Source organism: Vidua macroura, chromosome 21 (genome assembly GCF_024509145.1).
Source record: "Vidua macroura isolate BioBank_ID:100142 chromosome 21, ASM2450914v1, whole genome shotgun sequence".
Taxonomy (NCBI): domain Eukaryota; kingdom Metazoa; phylum Chordata; class Aves; order Passeriformes; family Viduidae; genus Vidua; species Vidua macroura.
Window position 1 is genome coordinate 4,808,423 of NC_071591.1, and position 18,980 is coordinate 4,827,402.

General features: G+C 51.3%; 2 protein-coding genes across 4 annotated transcripts in view; both read right to left on the minus strand.

Annotated features, from left to right (window-relative positions):
- NUP214 (nucleoporin 214) overlaps positions 1–4,415 on the minus strand; it is a 39,189-nt gene extending 34,774 nt beyond the window's left edge. For both annotated transcript variants that reach the window (XM_053996506.1, XM_053996505.1), the window contains exons 1-7: positions 4,339–4,415; positions 2,729–2,924; positions 1,921–2,072; positions 1,458–1,662; positions 903–973; positions 489–552; positions 126–229 (exon numbers count right to left, since the gene is read on the minus strand). In XM_053996506.1, coding sequence (XP_053852481.1) covers positions 126–229; positions 489–552; positions 903–973; positions 1,458–1,662; positions 1,921–2,072; positions 2,729–2,924; positions 4,339–4,380 — 834 coding nt within the window. In that variant the 5' untranslated portion in view covers positions 4,381–4,415. The remainder of the gene's footprint in view (positions 1–125; positions 230–488; positions 553–902; positions 974–1,457; positions 1,663–1,920; positions 2,073–2,728; positions 2,925–4,338) is intronic.
- A 2,215-nt stretch (positions 4,416–6,630) lies between these two features.
- Positions 6,631–18,980, minus strand: part of AIF1L (allograft inflammatory factor 1 like) — a 142,389-nt gene continuing 130,039 nt past the window's right edge. Inside the window, exons 1-5 of one of the 2 annotated variants that reach the window (XM_053996679.1) lie at positions 18,642–18,749; positions 14,100–14,166; positions 11,088–11,129; positions 9,754–9,916; positions 6,631–8,099 (exon numbers count right to left, since the gene is read on the minus strand). In XM_053996679.1, the coding sequence (XP_053852654.1) occupies positions 8,012–8,099; positions 9,754–9,916; positions 11,088–11,129; positions 14,100–14,166; positions 18,642–18,719 (438 nt within the window). In that variant the 5' untranslated portion in view covers positions 18,720–18,749 and the 3' untranslated portion in view covers positions 6,631–8,011. Of the gene's footprint in view, positions 8,100–9,753; positions 9,917–11,087; positions 11,132–14,099; positions 14,167–18,641; positions 18,750–18,980 lie in introns of those variants that run through there. The other variant, XM_053996680.1, reaches the window with a different exon arrangement.

Here is an 18,980-nt window from a genome sequence, read left to right on the forward strand (position 1 = left end):
TCCCATGATTTAGCAGCAGCACCAAACTCAAATTCTATGCAGTGCCAATATCAACAACAAAAGCAACTTGCCAATGTCATGAACAAGCAACAGACATTTGTGTCGTTGTGATTGCTGGCACTTACGGGCAATATGGCTATGACCACTTGTGGAGACATCTCCAGTGTCCCATCAGCCTCTGCATACACGATGGCAAAGACATACGTGCCAATCCAAAGTACATCCAAAACTGAAAGAGAAAGCAAATACCTCAGCCAGAAACACTTTATAGTAATACTTTCCTGTTGATTTTAACTGTGCACAGCACACAAAAGGAAATTACAAACAAATGGCAACTAACTCCTAAACGACCAAGCTTAAGAATTACAGAAAATCACACTGTAATTTCATAACCAGTGTTATAGAGCTGCTATAAGTAAAGACAACAGGGGGAAGAATGAGTAAAATATTTTTAAAGAGACAAGTTAAAAAGTAATAAAAATATGCACCTTTAACGGGATTGTCTGAGTCATAAAAGGGAGGACAAGGGATTACTTTCTTCTCCTGCAGATTCTGCAAATAGAACAACTCTTAAATAGACAGAAAAGGCAATGAACAAATCCAACTGCAAGTTTTGCAGAAAGCCCAGAGAACTGGTTTAGAACTCACCCATTCTTTAACAATCATGGGCCACTCTGAAATCATGACTTCAGTGACCAGTGCAAACCTTAAACTAAACCAAATACTGGCCCTAACACACTGGAATATTACTGAAGCAATTGGGCAGCATCACATGGCTCACACCATGTGCCACCTAACCAAATTCTGTAATTTGTGATATAAAAACCAATCAAGTGGAAAAAAAAAAAAACCAACCAACAATCCAAACCAACAAAATATACCACATTTCAAACTCTACTTACAGGCAGATATTGCACCACAGTGCCATTTTGCCTCCCTGCAGCCAGTTGTTTTCCCTTTGGGCTCCAACACACTAGGCAAAAAAAAAAAAAAAAAAAAAAACAACACAACTTCATTAGCCCTAAGGAACTGGAGAGTTACAAGGCCCCACAAAAACAGGACCGATAAACTAAAACTGCTATTTTTTTCCACTGAAAAAAGTCATGAATCTGAATCAAAAGGGTGTCATCCAGTCCCAGAGAAGGCAAGACTACAGAGGTCAAAACCCAACAGGTGATGATGCTTATTTGCATGTTTTCTTGGAAATGAGTCAAGCCTGAGACAGCACAAACCACAGGTGGGCAGGCTTAGTAACTCACAAGACTCAGCTGCTGCAATCAGCTGGGAAAGAGTAATTCCACTGCAACACATTTTCTCAGTCTCACCAAGTTTAAACTCTTCCTTTTTGTGAAGAATTTTAAGAAAACTCCTCTTGAGACAAGCAACCTGTGTTTATACAATTGATGTCTGCTCTTCAGTGTCCAACATTCTGAGTGCCCTCCAAGGCTGCCACTCACCAGATGTGACAGCAGCAGAGGATGGGAGTGTGGCATAGACCTTCACAGAGTCTGTGACCTGCAGGACAGAGATGCTGCCATCGGACAGGCAGATGGCCACCATGGTGGGACTGGCAGGGCTCCACTTCAGGTCGTTGACCATGGCTGCACTTCCTGAGTCCTTGGCCAGTTTGTGACAAGCAAATGCATGTTTCTGCTGTTTTGCCTTTTAGGAAAGACAAATATACAAGACAGTCAAAGTGGAGCACAAAACCAAAGTCTCCTGAAGTTGCAGTTCAAAGCAGTTTTGACCTGCCTATAAATTAATGTCTGATAAAAACGAGAAGATTTTGAGCAACTCCTTTACAAGACAGCCCTCACAGGGACAGAAAATCCCACCCCAGCTACACCTCTCCTCTGCTGTATTCTGAAAAAAAAATCCAAGCCCCAAACCAAAGCCAAACCCACTTGGCATACGCCGTACCTGATTCAGGAATGTGCGGACATCAAAAAAGCTGATGAAGGACCCGATCTCACTGGACATCATACAGACAGACAGGGTGAGGTTGTCACAGCTCAGAGCCAGGTGCTGCATAGGAAACTTCATGGGAACCAGAGTACTCTGAATGTTCTCCACTTAAAACACAAAAGGAAAGGAAGGTGGAATGAAGGGGACAAATTTAAATAGCAGGAATTGTTCTTGTAAAACAATACAACGAATTTATGCAATAATCCTCAGTCCCATGAACAGCAGCTTTCAAAGGCAACACAGAAAAATTGAATGAAAGCAAATCCCTCCATCTCTGTCAATACAATCTTGAGAGCTGTCAAATTTCTAAGAAGAGAAAACATCACTTTCTTTCCTCAGTAACCTGAGTAATAATAAGTGGAATGATTTTTGCCTTTATTTATGTATGCAGAGAGTGGAACAGTTACTAAGGGGATTGAAAACATTTTGCACTCAGGTGGTGGAACAGTGGGTGCTTCTCCTCTCCTGGACAGTCATTTAGTCAGAGTGGGTAACTCAGTGTGAAAACTCCCTCAGTGTGTCCCTCCACTCACACACATCCCTGACACATGCACAGGGCTCACAGCTCAAATAATGGCTACCAACCCAGCAAAGAATGGCTACCAACCGTTGTTCCTGCCTCCCCACACAAGAAAATGTGGCAATTCAAATGCCTGACAGAGAATGGCAAGGACTGTAACATGTATTAGAAGCCAAGAGCTCCATGTCATAAACACCTATAAACCTGTCTCTGCCAAACCCATGAGATTTAAGTGTGTCTTACCAATTTTATTGGGATCTTCTCCCAGCTGTTTCTGCATGAGAAGATCTCTGGTGTGGAAAATCTGCAGGCTGGTCCCTCCACCAGCAAAGACCAGCCCGTATTTGTTGGACACTGCGAGGAGGTTGGAGCGCTCCTTGGGAAGATCGTCAGGAGCATCAAAGATGCGAACCTTCTTCAGTGCTCTGAACTGGAAGTCCTGTTTGAGAGAGTTGGGAAGAGTTCACGTGCTGCCCAAGAGGAACAGTTTACTTTGGCTTCTCTAAGACACTAAATACAGGAGCCTCTCCATGAGAGCTGCAAATCCCTGCCACACACCCAGGCAGCCTCTGGCCACTCCATCACATTTTCTGTCTCATCCATGAAGGACTGAGATCACACCACCTTTTTTTTTTTTTTTTTTCCCATTGGTTAAATCTCACTTGTACCCAGTGCTTGTGTTCATAAAATCTGCCTAGGACATCTGACCTTCTCAGGAGCACACCAAAACCAGCCAAGGGATACAGAGGAAAAGAGAAAGGAATAAAGAAAAGACAGGACAGGACTGATCAAAACTTGCTGCTACAAGGTACACATTTGCTAACCTACATGCCAGTAACTCCAGTCAAGCACCTGAGTTATTCCCAAATAACTGCCACTAAACAAGTACATTCCTGCAATCTGAGGAGGATGTGGGAACTCAGAAACTTCAGCAAAACAAACAGCCCAACTACCCTGTTTTTGAGGGCAGAAGGCAGCTGCACAAAGACCCATAATCACTCCAGGAATCTGCCCCCGTGTCCCTTCTTACCCAGCCTCACAGTAACACTGGGTGACACAGGACAGGCTAGGCTGGCACCACACAGCAAGACTCCAGCTCCCACTGCCCCACATCCCCAAAGCAGGAGATCCCAGCACGAGGCATCCTGACAGGAGGACTTGGAAACATATCACTCTTCTTCCAAAACAAGGTTCCTCCAACTCTCCTTCATCCCTGAAACTGCTCGAGGCCAAGCTGGATGAGGCTTGGAGCAACCTAGTCTGGTGGAAGGTGTCCCTGCCCGTGGCAGGGGTTAGAACGAGATGAGCTTTATGGTTCCTTCCAACCCAAACCATCCTGTGATTCCCTGCCCAGGCATTAAACACCTCTCTACACGAAGGCCACGCCAGCCTTCTCTTTTCCACCCCACAGGCTTGTACCACACTATACTGGGAAGTCCCCAAATATTTGAAAGCCCTCAAGATTGCCCAGAAAGGGTGTGGAGTGTCCTCACTGGAGAGATTCCAGGCTCGTTTGGACGCAATCCTGTGCCATGTGCTCTGGGACGAACCAGTCCGAGCAGGGAGGTTTGACCAGATGAAGGACCACTGTGGTCCCTTCCAGCCTGACCCATCCTGCCGTTCCGTTTCACAAACACCGCGAGGATGTCTCAAAAAGCCCCGCCATACCCCAAGCCGACCCTCCCCCGTCTGTCAGCCCCACGGTGCCAACCAAGCCTCCCCCAGAACCCACCACCTCTCGCAGCCCAGGCCGAGCCTTCTCCAAGCCCCGTTCCCCTCCGGCTCCAAGCCAAGGCCCTCCGGCCCGAGTGAAACAGCCTGCCTACCCTTCCCCCGCTCTCCCCGTGCCTCACCTTCATCTCCCGCTCGGGGATCACGTCCATGTCGTCCCCCATGGCGGCCCCGCGGCCGCGGTCCCGCCGCCCGCGCCCCGCCGGGTGAGCCCCGCGCCGCTTCCGCTTCCGGCGGCGCCGCTCCGGCCGCGGCTCTCGCTGCTCCGGGTCCTCCCAGCGGCTCCTCCCCTACAACAGCTGCGCTTAATAAACCCTCTTAGCACAGAGTCAGATTGGAAAATATCTCTGAAACCGTCGAGCCCAACCTGTGACCGGACAGCACCTTGTCACCCAGCCCACAGCACTGAGCGTCGTTCCTTAAACACCTCCAGGGACCGTGACTCCCTGGGCAGCCCGTTCCGACGTCTAATCACCTTTTTTGTGAAGAAATTCCTCCCAGTGTCCAACCTAACCCCCCCTGGCGCAGCTTAAGGCTGAGCGCTCTCGCCCTGATTTTCCCACAGGTTCTGAGGCGCTGGGAGCCGCAGAACGCCCGTGCCCTGCTCCGCCCTGAGGGGAGCAGCCCTGAGGGGACAGAGCCCGCTGACCAGGGATGGGTTCCAGCCGAACCAGGGATGGGTTCCGGCCGAACCAGGGATGGGTTCCAGCCGAACCAGGGATGGGTTCCAGCCGAACCAGGGATGGGTTCCGGCCGAACCAGGGATGGATTCCGGCTGAACCAGGGATGGATTCCGGCTGAACCAGGGATGGGTTCCGGCTGAACCAGGGATGGATTCCGGCTGAACTAGGGATGGGTTCCGGCTGAACCAGGGATGGGTTCCGGCTGAACCAGGGATGGATTCCGGCTGAACTAGGGATGGATTCCGGCTGAACCAGGGATGGGTTCCGGCCGAACCAGGGATGGGTTCTGGCTGAACCAGGGATGGGTTCTGGCTGAACAGCAATGGGTTCCAGCCGAACCAGGGATGGATTCCGGCTGAACCAGCAATGGGTTACAGCTGTCCCTACCAAGCTGTGGTGGAGCCTGGCAGGCGGCTGCTCCACCCGGCCACCAGCCCTTGGTGAGGGACTTTGATGCTTTTTCCATGTCAGAGATCCAGTGTTGCTGAAGGTCTAAGGAGTCACAGAAACTCCCGAGCTGGAAGGGACGCTCAAGGATCCTTAAATTGAACTCCTGAGCCTGCACAGGGCAACCCCAGAATCCCACCATGTCCCTGAGAGCCATGTCCAAACACTCCTGGAGCTCTGGCAGCCTTGGGGCTGTGCCCATTCCCTGAGGAGCCTGGGCAGTGCCCAGCACCCTCTGGGAGGGGAACCTTTTCCTAATTCCAACCTAACTCTACCCTGACACAGTTTCATGCCTTCCCTCAGCTAAAATCCCGCTCCCTTGGCATGGGCTGCAGTGGGAGCACAGGGATGCTCTGGGTCAGCTCCAGTGTGGTGTGGCTGAGCTGCAAACACAGAAGCTCTGTGAGCTGGAGGAGCTTTATTGTGCTTCAGGACCACACAAAAGCAGAATGTGGGTGCTTGATCACACCAGGTCCCTGATTTCATTACTTGTTCGAGTTTTGAGGAGTTCGGCTCCCACTCAGACAGAATGCCAGCACTCAGCCCTATGGGGACATTTTGAGAAGGGTTGTTTCCAGCTCTAGCAGGTCATTCTCTTTTCCAGGACCATAAAGGACAAGGATTTCCACAGAGGCAAGCAATGATGGCTTTGGGCAGTGACCTGAACTGTGGCAAACCACATCCAAGTTTCCCTCGTGTAATATGCTTCCTTTATTTGTCAACTGAACAACAGCTTCAACACACAGCCAAGAAAAGCAGGTGCATTCCCAGAGGCTACCAGGCAGCAGAAAGAAGACATGGGGCTGTGATCTCAGGGAAATTCTGTCCTTTTGAGAAACATATGGAAAAAGTGCACCCAGGCATTCCCCAGGAAACTTCATCTCCCCTTTTGGTAATTCACATCAGACAAGAACCTTGGGCAATTGCTTCAAGAACAGAGAGAACAATAAAAAAAAAGACCAAAGACCTCCTTCAAGAGAAGCATTGCAAGTGTCTGCTCTCTTAAGGAATAAACAAGTTATTCCTTAAAACAAGCACCTGCTCTTTTTCAGTAAGTCAAAAAAAAGAGCCAGTTTTCAGGAGATAGCCTCTGTATTTTATCACACAAACTCCATGGCTTTCAGTCAGTCATTACAGATAAAGATCAGATCAAGACAGTCCAAACCTATCTCCAGGATCTGTTTAAGGGTTTATATTAACAGACTTGGAAACCAGCTCCCTTAATCTTCAACCAGTCATATGGACCAAGCTTCAGAGGTGATAACAGTAAACACTGACACACTGTGTAGCTTCAAAAGATTTATTTTCAGTCCTTGAAGTAGACTGGTGCTGCTTTTGCTCATAATTTTTCTCTCCGTTACAGTTTTGGTTTTCACACAAACAGTAGTGAGAATGTTTTTGTTGGTTTATTTAAAATTATTTAAAAGTGCAGCCTTTGGCAGGAACAATCAGCCTAGTAGAGTTAATCATTTGTATTTCCTTTAAAAAAATGTACTTACTAAATCATGATTTTAAAAAAGTTAAAAGCTGTCAAGAACATTTAAGAAAAGAGTAGGGAAAGGCCAAAGAGCAAACACCTGGATTCCAGAAACTGTGTACGGAACAAAAATCACCACAGTACCCAGAGTGTGGATAGCACAGTCCCAGCTGATAGTCCATATTTACAGCCCTTTTTATTCTGCAGATTTTAGGGCTTATCCATCAGGGAAATGGTTAGGCCCAGGGGACCAGGCTGAAACACATACAGGGAGCTTTGCAAAAATCAGAGGGACAGAGAAGCTGCCTGAGGACAGATCCTCATCTGCAACTGCTCTCGCTGGGCTCAGTTTGGTCACACAGCCTCGTTTCACCTGGAGGTTTCACTTGCCCCAGGAATCCTGTGGGGCTGCAAAGGCATCACAGCTTGTTTCTGGACTCCATGGATGGGACAGACAATCAGCTGCCCAGAGGTTACACTCCTGGTCGGACTCAAGTCGTGATTTATCAGGAAGGGGGTCCCCAAGGTGGCATTAACCATCCTCACTTGCAGTGGCTGGTGCTGGACCCCAAGATCTGCCCGCAGGATGAGCCCCCAGAGCAGACAGAAACTGTCCCCACTCCAATAGGCTGTGCAGGCAGATCTCTGTGTCCAAGCACCTTCCCACGTTCTCAATATGATCAGGCAGATGTGGGAGCCTGATTTGCATTTTGGAGAGGTCAGGAGGGGAAGAACTAAGTCCAAAGTAGGAACAGGAGGATGGAGCAGAGAAGGCACTTATTTCTTTGCACCCATGAAGCCGCTCTCAGGGGCTTTGTCCGTGTCTGGCAGCAAGGACCATTAGGAACCTGTCATGACAAGCACAGCTCTGAATCCATACGCTGGGAACAAAGTAGCTCCTCGTCTGAGAAATGCAGGAAGGGCAGAGGAAAGAGTAAAATCACACGATATTTTTTGTTCTTTTTGGTCTCACATTACACTTGGTGCTACGGCTTCTGTCTAACAGATCAAGTTGGCTAAGGGATGCAGCAGAAAGACACAAGCTGGGGGTCTCCAGCTTCCCTTGCTGTTCCTCTAAGGCAGGTTAGTTGAAAACTAGGACTGTCCACAATAAAGAGTAACAAAGCACAGGTAACCTCTGTTACAGACCAGCAAAGCAAACAGTGCCCATTTTACAGCCTGTCCTCTTCAAGGGAGGCTGGCTATGTCTCTCTCTGGAGGTGGACCAGAAGGTTTTGGGTTGCTTTCATTGGCTTTTCCTTCAAACATCATGACCCTGCAAAACACAACAGATATTGCCAATTTTAAAAAAAGCAAATGTATATTTATCCATCACTGGGGGTGGCGTTCTCTGCTGAAAAAGAGCATCTGGCTCCCCTACAAAGAGCACTCAGATAATTAACAAAGCAGGGAAAGCCAACAGAGGGCAGTGCTGCCAGGCTGGCTTTTCCAGCAGCTACCAGCAGTGGATTCCCAAAGTCTCTGCTGGTTTTCCTCTCAGAGCCCAGAGGATTAGCACATTTTATTTAGACAGCCACTTCCGAAATCCCCTGGGCACACACTGCATGCCAAGTGTTCCTGATGCGTAAAAGCAAATACCACTCCTGGCCCACCTTGCACATAACCACACAACAGAACATTCAGAAGCCAACACCGAGCAAGCAACAGCAATTACAGCCAGGGGAGAGAGCAAAAACAAGGAGCAAGGCACTGGCTGTAGGAATCTCAAGCATTTTGTAACCACTAGCACTGTCCTCCTCCCTGAGGACTGCAGCTACGCTGGGAATGCCAGCTGCCTCGATGGATCAAAGGGCTGTACTGCTCTTAGGACGAGTTTTACATTTCTGCTCCTGCTCTACAGGGTCAACAGACAATGGGGTGTCTGTTAGCAAGAGAAGGGACCTGTTTGTGAAAGCTGCTGCAGTTGGGAGGAGGGATGGAAGATATGGGACAGGCTGCAGGCTCAGTCTGGTTCTGTGGAGAAAAAGGAGGAGCAGGGATGTCAGAAGTCTGTGTCTGCTTGGAAGAGGAGCATCACAACAGAGACACAGCTCACAGTGGGGAGAATCTGCCAGGAAACATGTCCCAGCTTAGAGAAACCACGTGAGAGGTGGGTGCAAGATCCTTCCAACCTGTCTGCAAAGCTGGCTGTGTTTCTAAAGCTGCCTTCAAAAAGGGGTAAGGAGGATGGAGAGGATCGGCTCCTATTCATGGTGGTTTCAGACACAAAAGCAGGGCCAGCCTCTGAGCTGTGAAAGGAAATGCCAGGCTTCAACGGGATGGAGATGGAGCCAAGCAAGTGTTTGGAAGCCATTTGTTAGAGCAGCACTTTCAGAGCCCTGTTGAGAGGGCAGAGGGGGCCGTGGGAGGCTAGTGCTGGCATCCTGTACTACAGAAAATCTCTCCCAGCACAAGCCAGCTGTTTTAAGCATGTGTCCCATCTCCATCTACTGCCCGTCCCTCCAAGATCAGGCAGGGACAGAGCATCCTGTGGGAAACAGGAGGCAGCACTATTGGTGCTGGCAGGACCATCATTCACTCAAGTCCTGCCACCATCCACAGGGCAAGTCTGTGTCCCCAAGGCCAGCAGGATCCTCAGGGAAGAGATGGGAAGTCCTGCAGCGCTGAATGCCTGCCCACCCTCGGGAAAGGAGGCGGATGGCTCCCATGGAGCACGTGTGAGGAAGCCTGTGCTAACACACAGCAGGCAGCTCTGCTGGGAGCTTGCCACTGCTCAGCCTCCACCTGAGCTTATACACCCTCTCATGGCACCTTGTAGACTCCCCTGCACAAGGGTTCTCATCTCCCTCCATGAACACTGAGTGTGCACAGCTCCAGCTCCACCAGACAGAACAGCTTGTGCTTCCCAGCTTCCCACCAGAGCAGCTCGGGTGCTGCTGCTCTCCCCAGCTCCATCCCGGGACACTCACAGTTTCAGCACAGCAGAGCGTTTCCCAAGCATCACGTTGACAAAGTCCTGGTACGAGATGGTGTCACTGACCCCTCCGGTCACCTCAGAGATCATCCTCTTCAGTTCTAGGTGGGTCTTCGGAGCCCCCAGCTTCTCCATCATCCTTTTGACAGACATCAAATCTACAAGAGCAATCACTGCTGTCAAGGGGTGACCCCACTGAGGACAAACCAACCCTAGGGACAGAGCCATGAGTTCCCACCAGAGACCACCTCACCTGTGGACTCTGTGGCTGACAGCATTAAGCTGTTGCCAAAAGTCACAAAAAGCCTTTCAGCACAGCTCATTGTCACTCTGCCCAGTACAGAGCATCACTTCCCAGTTGTGCAGCTCAAGCTCAAGATAAAAGTCCCACACACTCAGAGAAGAGGGACAACTCCAAGTGCTCCAGAGACACATGGGGACAGAGCTCTCTAGCCCGGATTGTGTTGCCAAGAATCACAAGGATGGGGAGGAGGGAAGCAACGCCGGGGTTAAAGCTGGAGACAAACAAGCTGTGGGGAGCAGACGCCCCTGCCCATCGCCACAGGCCATTTCCTCCCATTGCACTGCTGCCTGCTGAGACCTGCGGCCCCTTCCCTCCCGGAAGCCCTGAGTCAGGCCTCTTCAGCTCCACACAGGCTTCACTTCAGCTGGAAGCCTTGTGGAGGAGGGGAACGAGGCAGCCGCCTCCTGGAAAGGCACAGTGCACAAGTGATTACACTTCAGTGTCAGCTCCAGGCCTGCAGGAGGCTGGAACTTTATGTAACTGGTGCTTTCTGAGCCCAAAGCAGGGCTGCTCAGCTGAGCCAGACTCACACCCAAGTCCTTTTCTTCCCTCTGCTCCCTTCCTTGCAAAGCAAAGAGCTTCTCTGCACCAGAAGTGCTCATGGATTTATACAGCTCCTGCCTCAAGCCAGGCAAGCCCTAGGACTGTCCAAGTCCTGCAGCTTCCCAGCTCTGAATTCCCAGCTTCGCAGCAGAGGATCGAGAAGAAGGCCTCGGTGGAGAAAAAGGGAGAAGAAAAAAAGCATTTAGAGCAGAAAGAAGTGGAGGAGATAAACAGAACTTCAGGAGAACAGCACTGAGAAGAGCTTAGATCTTGAAATAGGCAAGGAGAGACTGAGGAAGCTGAGAGGCAGGGGCTGGAGAGCCAAGGAAGCCCCTGGCTGGCAATCAAGATCCAAGCAAGGCTGGACATAGGAAAAGCCCAAAAGTTTTCCTCCTCAACACCATGAATGCAGAAGGAAGCAGCAGATTCAGCAGCAGACAGGCTGTGGCTCTTCCAGCCCAGCATCCCTCAGACTCACTCACCAATCTCGCCTTGGTTGTTCAGGTCAAACTCCATGTATTTCTCTGGAAGAGACACAGAATTAAGTTAGCAGGACTCTAGAGCAGGAGGGTGTGCAGGGCTTTGGAGTACTGCCTGCTTACAGCACTGAAATAAAGCATTTGGTGATAAGATTGATATACTGCTGAATGCAAAGTTCAGAGGGGGAGACCATCTCAAGGCCTGGTTTTAGCACTCTTATCTCAACTCTAGGGCTCTAGAGTTAAGTTCTCTGTAATTGTGGCTGCTTTTCATTTAAGCTGAAGGAAAACACTGGCATGAGAACAAGGTATCAACTGGCTATGAACAGCGTTAAAAGGTTTCCAGCCAGAAAAACAAAGCTCTGGAACAGGCTCCCAGAAGGAGTAGCAAGGAAAACAAACCCCTGAGCACTCCTGAGATGAAGCTTGATCGGATTAGAAGGGGGATTAAATGACGCAGTTGCCTGCAATAATGAGGGACACGCTCCACAGTGCTCCCGTCACTGTGCTCACTCCCAGAGCAGCACCTGCCAGGAGAGATGCTCAAGGACCACATCAAGAGGGTGAAGCCAAGAACATGCCTGGGCACAGTGATGCTGGAGTAGGTTGTTTGCCCTTCCAGCCTGCTGTCAAACACTGCTGACTTGAGCAACTCCAGTATTGTCAGAGAGAGGCAGAGCCCGCTCCAGAAGGTCTGGTTAGCTTTGCAGGACCAAAACTTGCATGCTGTAACAGGCAGAGCACTGATTTGAGTTAGAAAATTCAGGAATTCAGTCCTGTGCAGCTTCTGCCCTTTGAAGTGGCACACCTGAGCTTCCTACACACCCCCCACCTCTTGATAGCTGTTCCCCATTTAGACTTTAAGCTCTTCAGGCAAGGATTTGTCTGTCTTACAGACCATACAGCTCCCAGCACCACAGGGGGGGCCCCATCACCTCAGCTCTACTAAATGGAAAGAGCAAGATGCCTGCTGGCACCATCCATCCATGCTGAGCTGGAGAAATCACCCTGCAGTGAGCACTCGCTCACCACAACAGCCTTGGAGGACTCAAATTAACCAAGCCCTTCCAGACTGCTCCTTTGCCCCAGGAAGGAAAATGGAAAAGATCTTTTGCCTGTGCTCCAGGGACACCAGCAGGCATATGAGCATGAATACAGAAGTGGTAGGCTAATTTAAGAAGCCAAAGTGAAGAGTGGTTATTTCACACATCAGAGTCTTCCCAGGACCTGTGCTTCCAAGGGAAATTGTTGGGTTAACTGGACTGATGGGCAGGAGGCAAAGGACTGGCTTGGCTTCACCTGGGTCTCAGCCCATGGATTACTGCTGCCATGAGCTGACCAGGACAGAATACAGAAATACCATGTACAAACCAAAGCTGTTCGTGCTTCAGGCTGGGGTAAATGTCTCCCTCCAAGCATCAAGCAACCGATTCTAGAAGAATCTGGGGCTGTAACGCGCATGTTTAGGGGCCAGAGTGATGCTTGATGTGGGACTGCCTCTCCAGAATGACCTTGTGCATTTTAACTGCCACCTCCCTTACCAGGGTCAGGCACCCCTGCATATGCATGGGGCACAAACCCTGCTCTGCCAGGTCTCCATGCCCAGCCCATGTTTTCTTTTCTTCTGAGCTGACACTTAGCCAACAGTACAGAGAACAGAGGCAGCTTTACATCAGCCTCAGCTCACACATTCATGTTTCCCTCACACCCCAGCAGCAGGGATATAGTGGGGCAAAAACCATGCATGGTCCCTCCCTCACAAATACGTTTACACAAACGCTGCATGGGGGCTCCATCTTTGCCTCCCCCACGCTGGGAGGGGGAAGTGGGAAGGACAGCAGAGAAGAAATATCCCCCCCATCATCACACAATGAGCTGATTGTTGGGGGAGCTGGAGGAGGCCTTGGAGAGAGGGACAGGCCACGGAGACAAACTCACGAGGCAGCAGGAAGAGATGCCAAAGGCTCTCGTTACAGGGAATTCTGCGCCTGTGACCTACAGTTGCAATGTTTGAAGAGCCCCAATTGTGATGGGAAAAAATAATGTGGGGCTGCAGCCAAAAGCCAAAGCTACACAAAAGGCAACACAAAGAGATCGGGGAGCACAGGAGGCTCCTCTGTGCCCAGCAGTGTAAGGGATCACAAAACGCCAGCCAGCTTCTTCCTTGCTGGATTGCAAAGCCAAAATTCAAAGGGAAATAGCAGACTGTGTCTGAAAGGGAAGCAAGGTCAGGTTTTATTTGGTTAGAGCCAGGCTGAGCACAAGCCTCGAGGCAGTGTGACGCAGGCATGTTTTCCCTGCTACCTTCAGCCACTGCTTGGAAAGAAAGTGGGTACACCAGAATAACCCTGCCAGATCTTGTCCTGTAACCAGTTTGGGGGCAAGCTCCGGAGGACTCCAGGCTTCTGAGCTGTTTCTCTATCCCCCATCCCAGCAAAAGGCCCAAGCCTAAGCCCTAGATCTGCTGACCCACTGGAGTCAGGCTTTGGCCAGAACTAGACATATCAGTGCTATGTTCCCTCTGCTGTCAAGGGGCTGGGAAAGGACTAAAGAAACTTTTGGAGAGAGAAAGTCCCCAACTCCTCCAGAAAGCAGCTGACACTTCTGCTTTGTGGAATGAGGCCCTCCTACTTACTGAGAAAAAAAAAATAGAGTCCAGCTATTGCACGGTCCATTATGCCAGTTAGCTTGCTGACAGAAACCATCCTCCTTTGCTGCTCCCCAGAGTTTTGCCCACACAGCAGGTTTTGCAGTAACAGCAGCTGCCAGGCAGGATGTCTTTAGGGTGACATGTCTCTGCCCTGCAAGCGGGAGAAGCACAAAGGCTTGTGTGGAAAACACCTCTCCAGAGAGTTTCACCAAGTCCCACAAGCAAGGGGGAAGGAATCCATCCCAGCTCAGTCACTTGTATTTGGCAGAGAATCTCAGGCTGGTGAGATCCAAGTGCTGAGGAAAATAATCTGCTTCAGAGCAAACAGTAAGGCTCAAAGGACAGGGTGACCCTCCAGTTCTCACCTTTGAACACCGCCAACTTCTCCTCCAGGTCTTTTTCATCACTGAACTTTGGGTCACAGAGAAACTCCTAAAACAGAAAACAAAAAATATATATCCTCAAGGTTAAAGATGCAAAGGAAAACACCCTAGAGGGCATCTCCAAAGGCAGCATTAGTCAGAAGATTCTCAATTCCCAGAGAGTCACAGCTGAGCACCAGGAGACTTGAAAATGGGCTGAATCCCTCCACACCTTGTCATTAACATTCCAGTGCAAGGGGAATCCCTCTGATGCCTCAGATTTCCCACCAGCAGCTTGAGGGAGGACTGGATCCCACCTGCCTTTGGAATAACTGCATGAAAGCCCCTGTTCTTGCTCACCCAAAGTTTCAGCTCTCCACATCTCTGCTTAAGCACACTTAGCATGTGGATTGGGCACTTATTTCCAGCAAGAGCTCCTAGTCCTTGCAAAAAGCACTCTTATCTGAGATTTCAAACTCTTAGATAAACTCAGAGGGCTTGCAAATAGAACAGGCAAAGTTTGCAGAATGTCATATGCCCAAGAGGACGGCTATTTTGGGCTTAGGAACTCTCTTATACCAAATATCCATTTTCTCCCTCTACCCTGCTGTGGTTGGAGAGGAAGCCCTGAATCACTTCTGGTCACTTGTCCCTAGCCTCACCTCAAAAACCTTCAGATACCCAAGAGCACAGACCACAACATGCACAGCCAGCTCTTCTGCTGTGCCCTGCCAGCAACACTTCCCACAGCTGTGAGCAGCAGGGCCTTGCTCCTGTCCCTGCCCTCCCACACCGCCCAGCTCCAGCCCAGCACAGCCTAATGACTCGATCTGTGTTCAGCAACAACACCACATTCTTCAGCATAGAAATCATTAACATCTGCACAGTTTATGCATGGCCTGTCCAGGACAAACCCCTCGAGGGGTTAGTGGATGGGGGGCTGAGGCTGTTCCCTACTCTGGGAATGTGTTCCTCACCATTACTCCCCATGCTCATGGGGAAGGCAGGAGTGGGTCACCAAGAGCCTTGTGTGTGCTGATCACTGTTGGTAATCCTAATCCTGCTCCTGTGCTTTGGGTCCCACACACCTGGAGCTCTCCCTCCTTCCTCACTGGGACAGGGGAGCTTAGACTGCTCAGGGAATCCTCAAACCTTCACTGCCAGTTAACCACTGCTATGGCAAGTCTTTTCCCTGCAGCTGAACTAGGGTTTTGTAGGAAGCCCACTAGGACAGAAGTGACTGCCACCCCCTCCTCCCACCCCAGAAACTCCACATGGGACACCAGAGACTATGGCCACAAAACCAGTGTGACACTGGCTTCCCTCATCACCATGGTCACCAACTCAAATTGAGAGCTGTGGTGGAAAGCAACATTTCCAGTTCCTTCTTTTGCTCTCCTTTGCAAACTCAGTTTCATTTAGCTCAGTTATTTCTACCCAGGGGTATCATTTACCAGCCCAACACAAAGGGCCCAATTCAGCTTCAAGGCCTGGGCCCAGGCAGCAGCAGGAGTCACCAGAGACCAGAGTAATGTGACCTGCTGCCATCATTACTGAACAGCCTCTGGAGAAGGCAAACACCACTGAAAGCCAAAACACCTCCTGGCCACTAGGTCACAGCTTCATTCCTGCCCTGCAGGAGCAGCTAGCAGCTTCCACCTCCCAGCAGGACAGGGGATGTGAGGGCAGAGCACAGCATCTCTCTGGGAGCAAGAAGCAGCACAGAAATGGTGATGAATGAAGGGAATGCATCCATACGTGATGGCTGAGGGACACAGGCCCAGGAGCCCACCAGCCCCTGGCAGCGTGACACAAGAGCAGCACAGGCGATAGTGCACACAGGATTAGGACTCAGTTCCCTTGTGTTTCAACTGGAGGGGGGCTGGAGAGCCCACCAGCACCACAGCTCTGCTCCAGGTGCAAGGAAGCAACAAGGGGCTGTATTTCAAAGGCATTCCACTCTCCATATTGTGTGTGAGCTGGGCTGTGACTGCGATAAGGAAAACACTCACAATGGCACACAGGAATTCAGTCCCCAGGGCCTGTGACTCAAACTCAGAGTGGCTGAAGTTCCTCCTAGAGCCCTTTGCTTAAGTTCCCATTTTAAGGGGCATATTCTATTAATAAGAACTGCTTTAAAACTCTCCCCGCTCCTGGCCTGAACAGCCTTTCTTGAGCTGTTGAGAGACTTTTCTAAGCCAATAAACTCAGTCAGACAAATCCCAGCTACCTGCAACACAACCTGAGCAAAGCCAGATCCATCCTTGCTCCCCAAAAAGGTGACTCCAACTGGCAGGCCAAGCTCTCACTGGGATGTTTAAGTGCTGAATGCCAGCCACCCTGCCTGCAGGGGCTGGGAAGGGCTGAGGGATGCTCATGCCTGCCCTTGATGGGAGAAGCAGGCACCTGCTCTCTAACAGGCTGAATTCCTTCTCTGCAGCCCAGCGCATTAGAGGGTAAAACAAGGTTGAAACTAATCTGTGCTGGATTAGACCTGCCACCTTGATGCACGAGGCTGGACAATGTGATTGCATTGCCCGAAAAGAGGGGAACAACCAAGAGGGGAGCCCAGAAGAGTGGTTCAGGCTGGAAGAGAGAAGCCAGCGCTAGTACTTGGCTATCCCTCAGCAGCACATGTGCACTCAGTCTACTGCCTGCCAGACCCACATCCCAGAGAGAGCTCTGGGGTAGAAACCAGCCAGGAAAACAGGGCTGGAGGGAGCTAAGTGTTGGGATGAGACAATGAGATTAAGCCTGATAGGAATTTGGTCTGATAGGTTTTATTAGGAGCACTTGACTGCTTTACAGCCTTAGGGCTCTTCAGTGCTGGGGAAACCCCCTCCTTGGCTCCAGCCACAGTATCAGCCCAAGTTTCTGTATCAGCTGTTTGTCAGGGAGGTGTGAGGCTGTTTGCTGCACTCCCCCACTGCCACATGGAGCTGGCAAAGCACAGCAGCGTGGGGGTTGCTGCCCAGGGCACAATGGCTTCTGAGGATCCATGGGCATCTGCCACCCGTGCAATCTGCAGCTTGGTTTTGAGCTGCTCAAACCCCATCTTGTAGCGCTGAGCCAGCACACAGGGCAGCAAGGATGCAAACAAGCAGCTCTGTCAGTGGGAAGTCACGTAGCTTGTTTCATTTTTGTCACCCAAACCTCAGCCAAAGAAAAGGCCAGAAGTGATGTCAGCTTAGGGAAGAGAGAGAAACCTGTCCCCTGCGTGGGAACAGCCCCGAGCCTCGGGACACAGCAGTGGCACACCCCCAGCATCCCAGGAAGCACAGCTTCCCAGACTGAGCCCTACAGCTCCTGCCAGCTTAAGGATCATGTATCCACCTTGCACCTGTGTGATGCTGGAGGATGGCTCTGGAAAAGCAGAAACTGCAGCAGTAGGTATAACACAGTCCCTTGATCTTCAGCCTAAGGGCCAACACCACCTTGGCTAGGGGAGGTATGTTAGACCCAGCTACACACCTTGGTGCAGGGTGTGCTGTGCCTGCCTTCCAGCAGCAGGTTACAAAGGCTCCTTTTTAACCAAGTGCTCTTATTCTACACCTTATGCCATGACATCTCTTTTCCCACTCTTATTCCGCAGCACATCCTAATTTCTAGTTAATTGAGTAATTTCTAATGACTTAATTCCCTCTCCAGTGACCTAAACTTCACCTCTGCTGTCTCACTGGAGGAGCATATTACCACTTTTCAGAGCTTAGTCAGTGTGAGGACAAGGTGAACCCATCTCCTCCGGGCTCTCATCTTGTACAGCGATTTGATTTCTGCACTTGTAACACCAAGGTGCCACTAACTAAAGGAGCACCTAGAAGTGCTAGAAATCCCAGCACTGTTTGCTTCAAGGTTTAAACCTTCTTTTCACTCTCAGAACTGCTCTTAGCTGGGAGGGATGCCAATAGAACTGCCCCCACAACCATGCCAAGCAAGGGACGGGGTAAGCCTGAAGCTCGGGGGAGAGGACCTTGCCTGACCCTGGCATGAAGGGCATGAAGCCCAGTGCACTTTGCACTAATCCAGGAGGTTCCATTCCCCCTGCCGAGGTTTGTGGGACGTCCAACCATCCTGGGCAACCCATTCACCCGCTGTAACGAAAAGCTAGGAAGGCTGGAGTCAGCTCTGAGCAGCAGAAACTTCTCATTCCGGGAAGAAAAACTTGAAGCGCTTGATACAGCTAAGGGGAGGTTGAAGTCCTCCAGGAGAACAATAGTCCCCATTCTTGCTGGAGCACGTTCCCAAAGGGAATTTCATAGCAGCCAGCCCCCGGGCGCCCACCAGCCCCTCGGACCCGCCGATGTGCGATGCACGGAGAGGATAGAGCCGCCTGAGAGGGCAATACCAGCGGATGGAGAGCGATCCCCGTAGAAACCCCGCTTCCTCCTCCGGCCGGATCCCCTCTCCAAAGGGGATTGGGCAGAGGGGTCGGCAGCTCCTCCTGCACCCACCACCCCCCTTCTCCTCCTCTTGGCCCGCCCGCCCCCGCCGCAGCCCCCTCCCCACTCCCCGTGGGGTCGGGTCGGGAGGCGGCCCCAGCCCCACCTTGTTGATCTCCTCCAGCCGCCCGTCCTGCGGGGCCCTCCGCAGCCCCCCGCCGCTCGGCCGGCGCGGAGCCGCCATCGCACCGAGCCACCCCGCGCCCGCCGCCGCCTTAAATAGGGGCGGGCAGGGCCGGGCCGGGCCCTCCGCCCCCCGCCCTTAACCCATTCCCCGCCCCAGCGGGCGGGTGGCGGAGCCCGCATGCCCCGCGCCGGCAGGGCGGCGTGGTACCCGCGGTGGGCTCGAGGTGCCGAGCACGGGGGGAGGCACCGCCGCCTCTGGGCTTCCCGCAGGAGGGAAGGGACCCGCTCCCTCTGCCCGCACCGCCCGCCGGGCGCGACT